The 11,622-nt window shown below is 37.7% G+C and overlaps 1 protein-coding gene across 3 annotated transcripts; it reads right to left on the reverse strand.

Moving 5' to 3' along the window:
• Positions 1-1,659: 1,659 nt before the first annotated feature.
• On the reverse strand, positions 1,660-11,286 carry ap1ar (adaptor related protein complex 1 associated regulatory protein). Of its 3 annotated transcripts, none has more exons than XM_063000405.1 (10): positions 10,998-11,286; positions 9,604-9,652; positions 9,487-9,513; positions 9,369-9,394; positions 8,096-8,192; positions 7,607-7,705; positions 7,092-7,144; positions 4,575-4,645; positions 3,744-3,866; positions 1,660-3,555 (listed from the first exon to the last, which is right to left on the reverse strand). In XM_063000405.1, exons 1-10 carry the CDS (start codon positions 11,066-11,068, stop codon positions 3,296-3,298), a joined length of 876 nt encoding a protein of 291 aa, XP_062856475.1. In that variant the 5' UTR covers positions 11,069-11,286; the 3' UTR covers positions 1,660-3,295. The 3 variants fall into 3 exon arrangements, with proteins under 3 accessions (XP_062856475.1, XP_062856474.1, XP_062856476.1); XM_063000404.1 differs by having other exon boundaries at positions 4,575-4,648; XM_063000406.1 differs by lacking the exon at positions 7,607-7,705 and having other exon boundaries at positions 4,575-4,648.
• Between the last annotated feature and the right edge of the window lie 336 nt (positions 11,287-11,622).

The raw sequence follows: 11,622 nt of genomic DNA on the forward strand, positions 1-11,622 counted from the left end.
CAGTGCACCATATATCCATAATAAGGAACCAAAGCAGACATGACTAGACCTGATAACCACAGTGTTTACAGTAAGAGTCAGGAAAGCTGCCATTAATTATCCACATTCGTGTTTATTCAAGCTTATCAGTAACCTTCTGTTTCCGCCAATCCTCTCTGGACATTTTTGCCATTATTTAGTGCTGTAATATATGAATCTCTTATGTTAGTGGTTTTCAGATTGTGGCTCATTTAAGGGGTCTATTATTTCTATACTTTACTCCTTAAAGGGGTCTATTATTTTTATACTTTACTTTACTTACTATAGCTCAGTTTATATAAGCCAAAAAAACTGACCAATCAGGGTCATTTTACTGATCATTGTCCTGTCAGTAGACAACTCAGGAGAGACAAACTTTGGAACCTTTGACAGCAGAGGGCAATAAAACGAAATTTAAAACGTTTAGTAAAAGTAAATAAATAAATGCATAATAAATAATTAAATAAATCATTGTATTATTTAATTAATGACTCCTTTTGAATTATGTATTGGTATATTTTATATAAATATAAATGTTTCTATCATTTTTCTCTTATGGCTCTCAGTTTACTTGAGTCTGGGGTCTTAGGTATATATGGATTTAGTGTCAATATATTTACACTATATTTTTTATAGTAATCTAAATAAATCATCAAATGCTTTAAAAATCATTTTACTATAGTATGCGAGTCTAATTTGGTATAGTAAAAATGCACACGCAACCACACTGCCATCTGCTGTTAGTCTATTTGTTAGTCAATTTCTGTTATTTTATTATATTATTTATTAGGATTTTAACGTCTGCTTTACACACTTTGGTTACATTCGTGACAGGGCAGGTACTTACAGGTTACACAAGATTCATTAGTTTAAGCTTAATGTCAAACACAGTCATGGACAATTTTGTATTATCAATTCACCTCACTTGGGGGAGGAAACTGGAGCAGGAAACTGGAGCTTCCGGAGGAAACCCATGCAGACACGGGGAGAACATGCAAACTCCACACAGAAAGGACCCGGACCGCCCCACCTGGGAAACCCAGAACCTTCTTGCTGTGAGGCGACATTTGCGAATTAGAGCAACGAAAGAATATTATACCCATATTATAACCAAACAGTATGATTGGCAGATGTTGAAACATGACTGCAGGGATTTCAGCATCATGAATGAGCTTGGGCAGTGTTGTTTGGCAATAAAGCCTGGTAGAGTAAAGAGTAAGATGTAGAAATACCGGTACTGTGTACCGGTACTAGCCCAGTTCAAGCACTGGTCATATGCTCACTTTTGTTAATTATTGCTTGCACATTATGAAGTCCAGCACCTGCAGATGTAACAAATCACTGGTAGTAAACATGTGACTGAGCTGCAATAGGCTACAAATGTGTGTGTGCTCAATGCATTGCATTTAGCCAGTCAGGCAAGAGCTTTACTGAAATAAAAGCCAAACAAACCTAGACATGTCCACCAGCAGCCACAATTGTTCATCTGAAGCCTGTATTAACAAACAGTAAAAATCTCATGCATGAACATCTGCACCTAACATGATCCAAAGTTTGGTCCTGATCTCAGTATTACAAATCACTTCCTTCAACCTTTATTTTTATTAAAAAGGGTGTAAAAAGCACAAGCACACAACAGTCTGAAGTCCATTTCATGTTTATTAGCAGTCAAACTCCAGAAGTGAAGACATGAACTCCAAACCTAATGACAGTGTGTTCCATTAACCTTCAGGTAAATACAAAACATGGCCCTTTAGTTACAACCTCCAAATGTAGATGAAAAAAATGTGCAAATCCACAGCCTGTTCACATTTATAGGTGACGTTTGGAATGATTTGGATGCATTGTGTTTTAATGCCACAAAGATTGATATTCTATGTACAAATCAATTAACAAATTAAACAACATAGTAAGGCTTGGTTGCAGTCTTAAGTTATTTCTTTTACCGCACCTCTCATTCAAAAATATTAAAGCTATTAACCCAATGTTTATGTGAGCTGGAAAGAACAAACTGTTCAGTGTAAAACAGCATTGTTTTGTCCAGAAGGCCTATGGATTAAAATGAAAACCTGCAAACTGTACAGCAGTAATGCATATTAACAAAAAACAGACATCTCTTTCCTGCGATTTAAACAGCCCAGTGTGTTTCATTTCATAGTGTTAAATCTGAACCCATGTTGACAAATGTACACAACTGCACATCACACAGATTATCTGTATTGGCAGTTGCTTTGCATATTTGTACACTCAAATGAAAGTGTCAGTTGTGGAACTTTAAAAATTATTAAAATATACATGACCATCCTATACAAATCCATTGTTCTCCATAAATGCTTCCACAGTTCCTTCTAAAGTCCATCATGACATAATTAAGTTGCATCGTCTGAGGACAGTAAAATTAAACTTCAAGTATCATTATAATTTTTTTCAGCCCGTTTTCTTTTACATCAATTGAAGGCAATTCGTTAAACCAAAAACTTGTCTGGAGGGGCACTCAGGTGGCACAGCGGTAAAACACCCTAGCACACCAGAGTTGACATTATAAACTTAAAAGTTTAAATCTCAGCTCAACTACCAGCAGGCCGGGCGCCTATACAGTGATTGGCTCGTCCGCAGGTGAGATTGCCGGAAGAGATTCCTAATAACTGCTGCACTTACAACTTCTGTTGGCTGATCCATGATGCCTACACAGAGACGGGAATAATGGAGATTAGTGCATGGCTTTCTGTGTGTGATACAGATCTCCATATGAACCTGCTTTGTGCAGGTGAAAAGAAGTCAGCACTTGTGTCGAAGGGGGGCGAGTGTTAATCACGGCTCTCCTCTGTCTAGAGTTGAGGTCAGAAGGACCAGAGGAAGCAAAATGTGATTGGGTGGTGCAGTGGTAAATTTGGCTCCCCTCAGGGATACAGAGTTTGAATCCCCAGCTGTACTATTGGCTGGTTCTGTGTCTACATACAGACCCTGATCGGACACCACTAAAACAGACAGTAGTGGTAACCAAAGACAGGGTTTGAACCCAGTATCCAGGACTACCAGCTGCACCACTATGCTGTCCAGGAAAAAAAAATGTTATGTCCAATATTGACAGGCATTAGAACATCACAATCATCCCTCAAAACTGGTCTGCATCAGTTCAGATTTTAAAATTGCACTTGATTAAGAACCCATAATTATTAAATAAGGCTAAATTAAGATTCTATTTACATACAGCAATACAACCCAGGTTACACTTAATACAGCGGTCAGTCTTTATTCTCACTGCTCCTGTCTGGGACTATCTGTTCTGCTGGCCAGTATACGGCTCTGCCTCGTCGGAGGGAGTGTCAAGTACCGGATTAACGAAGCCCTCAAACTCCTCATCGTCCTGTTCACCGCTGTCTTCAGCATGTGCGCTGACAAAGTCGTTCTCCCACTCCAGAGCGTTGGAATCTTCAGAAGTAGAGGTAAGATGTTTACTGCCGGGGCGGAGCGCAGCTCGCAGAATGTCCTCCTCGGTCTTCGAGCGCTCCCATGCAGCACCCGTCCGATTCATACCTAGATAGGACAATGTTTTAGTGTTTTATATAGCCTGACTGCCATCTTTTACCATGGTATATTACAGACCAAAGACCAACAAAACATGCCTCACAAACCCAGGTCCACAGAACCTGATGCACTGCAGTGTTTTCCCAAAGATGTGTTTATTACTTAGACCTGTTATGCTTGAAAACAACTATGCATACCCTCCTCATCCTCCCACTCTAGGTCAAGCGAGGTGGCATCGTCATTAGTGGAGCGAGTTCTGCAGGTGAAGTCCCAGCTGCTCTCTGTGTTAGGAGTTACTACATTGGTCTCAGAGGACAGCCCTGCAATCCACACAATATACTTCAGGTTTTTGTATGAGAAACAGATTAAAAGCACAAGAATTCATGAACACCATCCAGCCCTGGGTGAAAAAGTGCCTAACTGGTTGTGGCAGCTTTAACCACAGTTCCACTATTCTTTGCAGAATTGTAATGCCTTCACTTCAGCTGCTCAATTTAATGCCTGTACATCAAGTGGCTAAAACACCTTAACTCAAAAACTATGGGGGGGTCACATACTTGTGGCCATTTTCCAATTAACTATATCAACTCAAGTCAACTACATAAGCCAAATGACATGCATCTGATTTTTAAAAACAGTATGGGAAAGGCTCTTTCCGGTTGGGCAAAAAAAAAAAGTCCATAAGAACATGGTTTGTTGTCTTGCCTTCAAAATGCTCTTCTGACTGAACAGGCACAAAAATCCAGACTCCAAAACCTTGTTAAAAGCCTTTCCAGAAAAAGTCGTGGCTGTTATAGATGCAATGTCCATGGCATTAGAATATGATGTCCAACAAGCTCATGGTCAGGTGTCCATATACCTTTGGCCATTAAGTGTAGCATTTAGCTGTTAAAACATGTTATTCTCTTTTAAAATCAAGTGGTATTGGTTTGCCAAAAACAGCTCTCTAGTGAAGTGCGTTACTGTCCAATTACTCACAGATCATTCTACATGTGACTGAGGGAACGTACAGTGATCTTAGTACTTACGGCTGCTGCGGAACACCTCTGACTGAGCCTTCACATTCTGCAGATACGCTTCAAACTCTCCACCTGATGGCCTGCTACAGAAACACACACATAAGCTCACACTTAGTTACACTTCCTTTTTACTTCTTCTCCACTTTAGGGTATTCCAGGACTAATTCCTTAACCAAGCTTTGGTTGACTTGGAAATGTGCTTGGCATCACTGTCTTGTTAAAAAGTCTGATTATCCCCAAGGTTCAATTTCTCCACAGAAGGCAAAACATTCCTCCTTCGGCGAATCAGTCACACGCTCAAGATCACCAGTTCCTGCTGCAGAAAAACATCCCCACAACAACTAAATCAAGTTTCATCTAACCTATGATTTTTTTCAGATTTTAGTTCATGTTTTAAAATTGCACTTGATTTAGAATTCATAATGAGTAATCATTAAATAAGGCTAAATTAAGATTCTATTTACATACGGCAATACAACCCAGGTTACACTCAATACAGCGGTCAATCTACTGTATATTCTCACTGCTTCTGTCTGTGACTATCTGTTCTGCTGGCCAGTATACAGCTCTGCCTCTTCGGAGGGATTGTCCAGTACCGGATTAACGAAGCCCTCAAATTCAGGCTTCTAAATCTGAATTTGGCTCAGGGATTTCCTTCTAATGTAACTACGTATGCTTTATATAACAGTATAACCCCCACACTCTCTTCAATAAACTTGGGTCATCTGATGCTGGTCTGGCTACCGTTCAATATCCTCACTTTTTCTCCATTACTAGCCCTAATACTACATGGTTTATCTTTTAATAGTAAGCACCTTCACAGCACAGTATATACAACCCCTGGCAAAAATTATGGAATCACCACTCTTGGAAGATGTTCTGTCAATTGTTTAATTTTGTAGAAAAAAAATAAATCACAGACATGCCACAAAACTATCATTTTTCAAAATGTCAACCGTCTGGCATTAAGAAACAATAAAAAAAAGAAACAAATATAATAGTTGTGGTCAGTCACAATTGCTTTTTCTAGATCAAGTAGAGGAAAAAAATATGGAATCACTCAAATCTGAGGAAAAAATTATGGAATCACTCTGTAATTTGCAGTTTAAAAACAAAACATCTGCAGCAGATTAGATTTGCTAATTATTCTTCAGTTTAAAAAGAGTGCTTACACCTCGGAGAGCTGTTGCACAAAGCAGATTGTCATGAATCATGGTTCCAACACAAGATATGTCAGTTGAAACAAATGAGAGGATTATAAAACTCCTTCAAGAAGATAAATCATTGTAGAATGTCGCAAAAGATGTTGGTTGTTCCCAGTAAGCTGTGTTTAAAATCTGGACCAAGTACAAACAAAATGGGAAGGTTGTAAAAGGGAAGCATACTGGTAGACCAAGTAAGACATCAAAGCATCAAGATAGAAAACTTAAAGCAATATGTCTTGAAAACAGAAAATGCACAACAAAACAAATGAGAAACAAGTGGCCGGAAAGTGGAGTCAACGTCTGTGACTGAACTGTAAGAAATCACCTAAAAGAAATGGGATTTACATACAGAAAAGCCAAACAAAAGCCATCATTAACACCTAAAAAGAAAAGAACAAGGTTAAAGTAGGCTAAAGAAAAGCAATCGTGGACTGTGGGTGACTGGATAAAAGTGATCTTCAGTGATGAATCGCGAATCTGCATTGGGCAAGGTGATGATGCTGGAACTTTTGTTTGGTGTCTGTCCAATGAAATTTATGAAGATAACTGCCTAAAGAAAACATGTTAATTTCCACAGTTGTTGATGATATGGGCCTGCATGTCGGGTAAAGGCACAGGGGAAATGGTCTTCAATAAATGCCAAAGTCCACATTGAAATTTTGGACGCTTTTCTTATTCCATCAGTTGAAAGGATGTTTGGTGATGATGACTTCATTTTTCAAGATGATAATGCATCTTGCCATAGGGCAAAGGACGTGAAAACTTTCCTTCAAGAAAACATATAATGTCAATGGCATGGCCTGCAAATAGTCCGGATCTCAATCCATTTGAAAATCTCTGGTGGAAATTGAAGAAAATGGTCAATGACAAGGTTCCAACCTGCAAAGCTGATCTGGCAACAGCAAGAGACAGTTGAAGGCAGATTGATGAAGAATACTGTTTGTCATTAGTTAACTCCATGCCTCAGAGAGTTTAAACCATTATAAAAGCCAGAGGTGGTGCAACAAAGTAATAATGGTGCAGTGTTTTCTAATGATTCCATAATTTTTTCCTCAGATTTGAGTGATTCCATATTTTTTTCCTCTACTTGATCTAAAAAAAAGCAATTGTGACTGACCACAACTATTATATTTGTTTCTTTTTTTATTGTTTCTTAATGCCAGAGGGTTGACAGTTTGAGAAATGATAGTTTTGTGGCATGTCTGTGATTTATTTTTTTTCTACAAAATTAAACATTTGAAAGAACATCTTCCAAGAGTGGTGATTCCATAATTTTTGCCAGGGGTTGTATTTGTCATCCATTATAAGTGCAAAAACTCACTTTTTGCGATATGAGCCACTGGCCTCTGCTGGCATTTTCTTCTGTGCAAGCTGCTGCTTTCAAAACACACAAGACATTAGCAATAATAGCTCACTCACACAGATGGCTGATTATGAGTCCTATATTTTTACTCACAATATTGAACACAGCTAAAAGTAAGTTTCATTTTAATAGCAAGAGCCAGAGTTTCCACTCTGTGATGTAGTACTGGCAGATGGAACTACTAATCCTGACAGCCAAACAAGGCATAAATGAAGAAAAAATAATGACTGCAAAAAACAATACAAGCAACATAAAAAAATAAAGCGTGATTTTTTTTTCTTTACACTTTTTAATTAATGGTCAGCACACTGAATTTAAACGTTTACTTAGATGTTTATATGCTCGTTTTTTGTATGACTCGAATCTGCTTTGACTTTTAACTTGCAGCACAACTTAAGTGCAGATGTGTAAAGAAAATTAATGTAGCAGGAGGGTAACAGAAGGGCTGGGCGTGCTCAGTGTGGACGCCTCACCTCCTTTAGCTTTCGCTCCTTTGTAAGCCGAGCAACCTTGCGCTGAACTGCGATTATATCCTCCTCTTCTAGCCTTAACTTCTCCTCTTGTGCCACTAACTGGGCAGAAATAACAACAAAACGGGACATTAACCAAATCAAACAAAACAAATAAATAATAAAATAAACAGCAAAAAATAAAAGCAAAAGAAGCAACACAGACAGCAAAGTAAAGGGTGGAAACGAGGAAAAACTTAAATAGTGAGGATTATTTAAGGACTTTTTTTTTATTTGCCTTCTGCTAAAAATAAAATATATCCTTATTCAAGTGTTTGTAACTATTTTACTAAACTAATAATCAGCATTTTAGCATTATTAACAAACAGAATGGAAAAAAATGGAATGGTATCTTGGGACAATATGGCCTTTACATGCTGCTTTAATGATAAGTTACATTTTTTGACAAACAGCAGGGCGATGAGGGTAAAGCACAGAGCTAATGAGCCATACCTCTGCCTTTAGCTTCTCATCAATCATTGTCTGCTTGTCCGCAATAGCACCATAGCGCTGCTCCTTTAGATGCCCGATCTCCTCCTCACTGATGGGCCTGAGCCAAATACAAGATGAGTCAGAATTCACCACCCACCGAGACAGAATTCTAAGCATTTACTGGAGATGAACTGATTCAAAATTGAGGATCAGTACTGGTCAGAATGTGGCTTGAGATCAAATTAGATTTGATACTAAAATCTAATGATGCACCCTAATCACTGCTTTTACATGTTAAATGGAGTAATGATCTGCAAATCTGTTTAACTTGTATTTAACTGATACTAACTAAAAACTGTTTTTTCGTGTATTTACTCATTCTACATGTGAAGACTACAACAAATTACAAAACAGTTTGGGCAGGGACACTGTGTTATATCACCCTTCTTTATACCAGCATTGTGTAATTGTTTGGGAACTAATGACATCTATTATTGTAGATGTAAAAATGTTTTTTTCTTTCTTTCTTGATATAACACTTCAGCTGCTCAACAGTTTGTGGTCTTTGTTGTCACATTTTGCACTTCATAATGCAGTCATGCTGTTGTAACATGTGCAGAATTTGGCTTGGCAATGCCCTTCTGAAACAAGTAGGGACAGTATTAAATAGACCATTTCGAAATGGTAGAATATGTTGCTCCAAGATGTTGCCTTTAAACTGGTAATAACTGGATTTGTCAACCTAAAAGGTAGACTCGTTAGATCACAGAATCAATTTCCACTTTGCACTGATCCATATCAAATGGGCGAAAATCCAAAAGAGTTGGCATCATTTCTGGAATACTTGGCTTTGCTTTGTGTAGGAGTCTTAACTTGCATTGGCAGGTTCTTTTATATCATTCCAAATATCCCCGCCACACCTTTTTTGTGTTGCAGGCACCAAATTAGAAATGTGCATCTATTAATGATATTTTAAACTGTATTTGTAGTATTGTTCTATCTGTAGTAGTCTTTATTTCATTTACAATTCCAATTTAGGCTACCAAATTTCAATTAGAATAGCAAAAATTTTGTTTGCAATTACACAACAGATTTAAATTCCTTATGCATTAAATATGAAATTACTTTGGCTAAAAATAATTATTGTGACTTATTTTTAGTCAGAAATTATTTTGGAAACTTAAACCTGCACTTCAGACCCACAATGCACCCACACGTACATATGCTGAAAATCTGCAAGTTCATAATTTAGATAAGACCACACAAGTAAAACAGAAGAAAAACAACACTGTACCTGGGGCAGGTATGTGAACTCTCACCCTATAATAAAAACCAATAGTTTAGAGAAAATAAAAGCATGTATTCTGAGTAAGTTTGTGAATGTTTTGTTTAGCAATTGATTCTGTTCTCACCTCATCGCTCTCTACAAGATTCTCAAACTGCAACATAAAAGCAAAGAGTTAAAATAACACCTACTGGTAATAACAAAAAGTGATGAAACTGTATATAAATGATTTAAATGTATTTACCTCTATTGTATAGTGTTCTCCAGTTGTGCTACTTCTAAAGTATTTAGATCTGTAAGCAAAATAAGCAAATCATTTTTTTAGAAAGTCGTATAGTCTAGGAGCACTTACATTAACAACTTTACTACAGTATTATTATAAAGAAAAACTTATTAAAAAAAAATATCGACTGCATCTTCATTACTGATGTTCTGATTATTTACCCTGCACATCGAACTGTCCTACTGACTCACTGCGCAAGCGCGCATCGCTGAGGCTTTACGTATTGAGGGTTATTAGTGCTGTATTTTTCATTTTCATAAATTACGTGGTTTAAACTTAATATTAATAGTATGTAATGCCAAATGCAACTTTTATCAAAATACATTATTTCAAACGTATGATAGTAGATGGCAACTGCCAAAAAGTAATGAATGTAACGAGCCTCAGACATGCTAGATAAAGGCTAATACTGTATTATGTTTGGGGAACTTTGAGGTAGGTTCGAATAATTAACGTGAAATAACATAAAACATACACAATATTATTTCTTGATAAATGCACCACACGTTACAGTAGAGCATAAAGAAATGTTAGCTTCTGGTTGGCTTAATTTAATTTACGTTCCTAATGCTGGTTTAAAGCCTTTAAAGCTATGAAACTCAATGAAGTGTACAATATTATTAGCGGGTGGCTAAAAGCCGACTGATGACGGTCGGTTATCGATTTAAATAAACTGACAGAGATTTTATCCATAAGCCATAACAAATGTAGTAAAATAAGTTCAGAATAAGACCAACGACAGGTTTATATAATTATATTTTATTTTTATGTGACATATATGACTCTTCCAACGTTAAAGCGGTAAATTTATTCTAATGCTATTGCTAGCTAAAGCTGGAGCTAATTAGCAGGAAGGGGGGTATAGGTTACGGGGCGTGGTCCCATTACTGTATTACACGTATGTTAGCTAGCTGGAAGCTAAAGGCTAAATGAACACACACCTATACCCACTAGGTGTTCTATGTTTTGAAACTGACATTAATATTTTATATATATTTTTTATTTTTATTTTAGCAAACAAACAGTCTCCGCTCTCCTGTTAAAATAAGCTTCAGCTCTGTGTGCGAAAAGCACCTGACAGAATGAAACAGACCCTGATAGACTGGTCTGTCCCATCAGAAACCCTATTACTCATGTAGATATTAATCCGCCTGCGTGTTTAACATGCCCAAATGTTACTTTAAGGCTTTTGTTTTATTTCCGTGATCCACAATAGATCAAATGACTAGATCATTATTAATGTATGGATGTCTGAGCAGTGGTGACTTGTGAGTCTATGCGTTTAATACACATCTTTTTCTTAAAAGATATTGAAATGTCCATATTAGATATAAATCCAGATCCAGCACACGTACCCTCCTCCTCTCTGGATTCTGTTGGCCTCTCTCCTGAAGATGGCACAGCACTGAATGCAGCAGTTCCCCATTGCATTGTGTCAAATCGCACAGCAGCAGCAAAGATCAGTCAGAAGCAGATCAGATATGAAGTCCTCTTCCACCCCACTACTACCGGCACCTAGACATTTGTACTAGCTCAGTTCGCTGCCTTACTTCAAAAGCAAGGCAAACACGATGACAACTTCTATCACAGAGAAGTGACACCTATGTCTACAGGCGCTATAGCTGCCAACCTATTGTTTCCTTTACCTCCCATAACCAACACGTGTGTAAACTACGGAAAGCCATACAGTCCAAACTCTGTGCCACCAAAGAACTCCACTAGGCGGTGGCAAATGACAAAACACCCTGAAGTCAGCAGTATTTACATTTTCGGCATTTAGCAGACTCTTTTATCCAAAGTGACTTACAATATACAGTCTAAGCAATGGAGGGTTAAAGGCCCAACAGTGGCAACCTGGCAGTGGCGGGGTTTGAACCAGCAACCTTATGCTTACTAGTCCAGTGCTTTAACCGCTAGGCTACAACTGCCCAGGGGTGATATGCTTCCCTTTGGTTTTTAACTGTATACAGAAACATATTG

Source organism: Trichomycterus rosablanca, chromosome 8, assembly GCF_030014385.1.
Source record: "Trichomycterus rosablanca isolate fTriRos1 chromosome 8, fTriRos1.hap1, whole genome shotgun sequence".
NCBI lineage: Eukaryota > Metazoa > Chordata > Actinopteri > Siluriformes > Trichomycteridae > Trichomycterus > Trichomycterus rosablanca.

What these genes read in the sequence shown, in the direction of transcription:
- ap1ar (XM_063000404.1), bottom strand. Translation starts at nt 11,068, where the DNA reads ATGGGGAACTGCTGCATTCAGTGCTGTGCCATCTTCAGGAGAGAGGCC. An exon ending in AGTGGCTCATATCGCAAAAA is followed by an intron (nt 4,649 to 7,091) that starts GTGAGTTTTTGC and finishes GTGTTTCTGTAG; the next exon opens with CAGGCCATCAGGTGGAGAGT. An exon ending in AGAGTGGGAGGATGAGGAGG is followed by an intron (nt 3,556 to 3,743) that starts GTATGCATAGTT and finishes TGTCCTATCTAG; the next exon opens with GTATGAATCGGACGGGTGCT.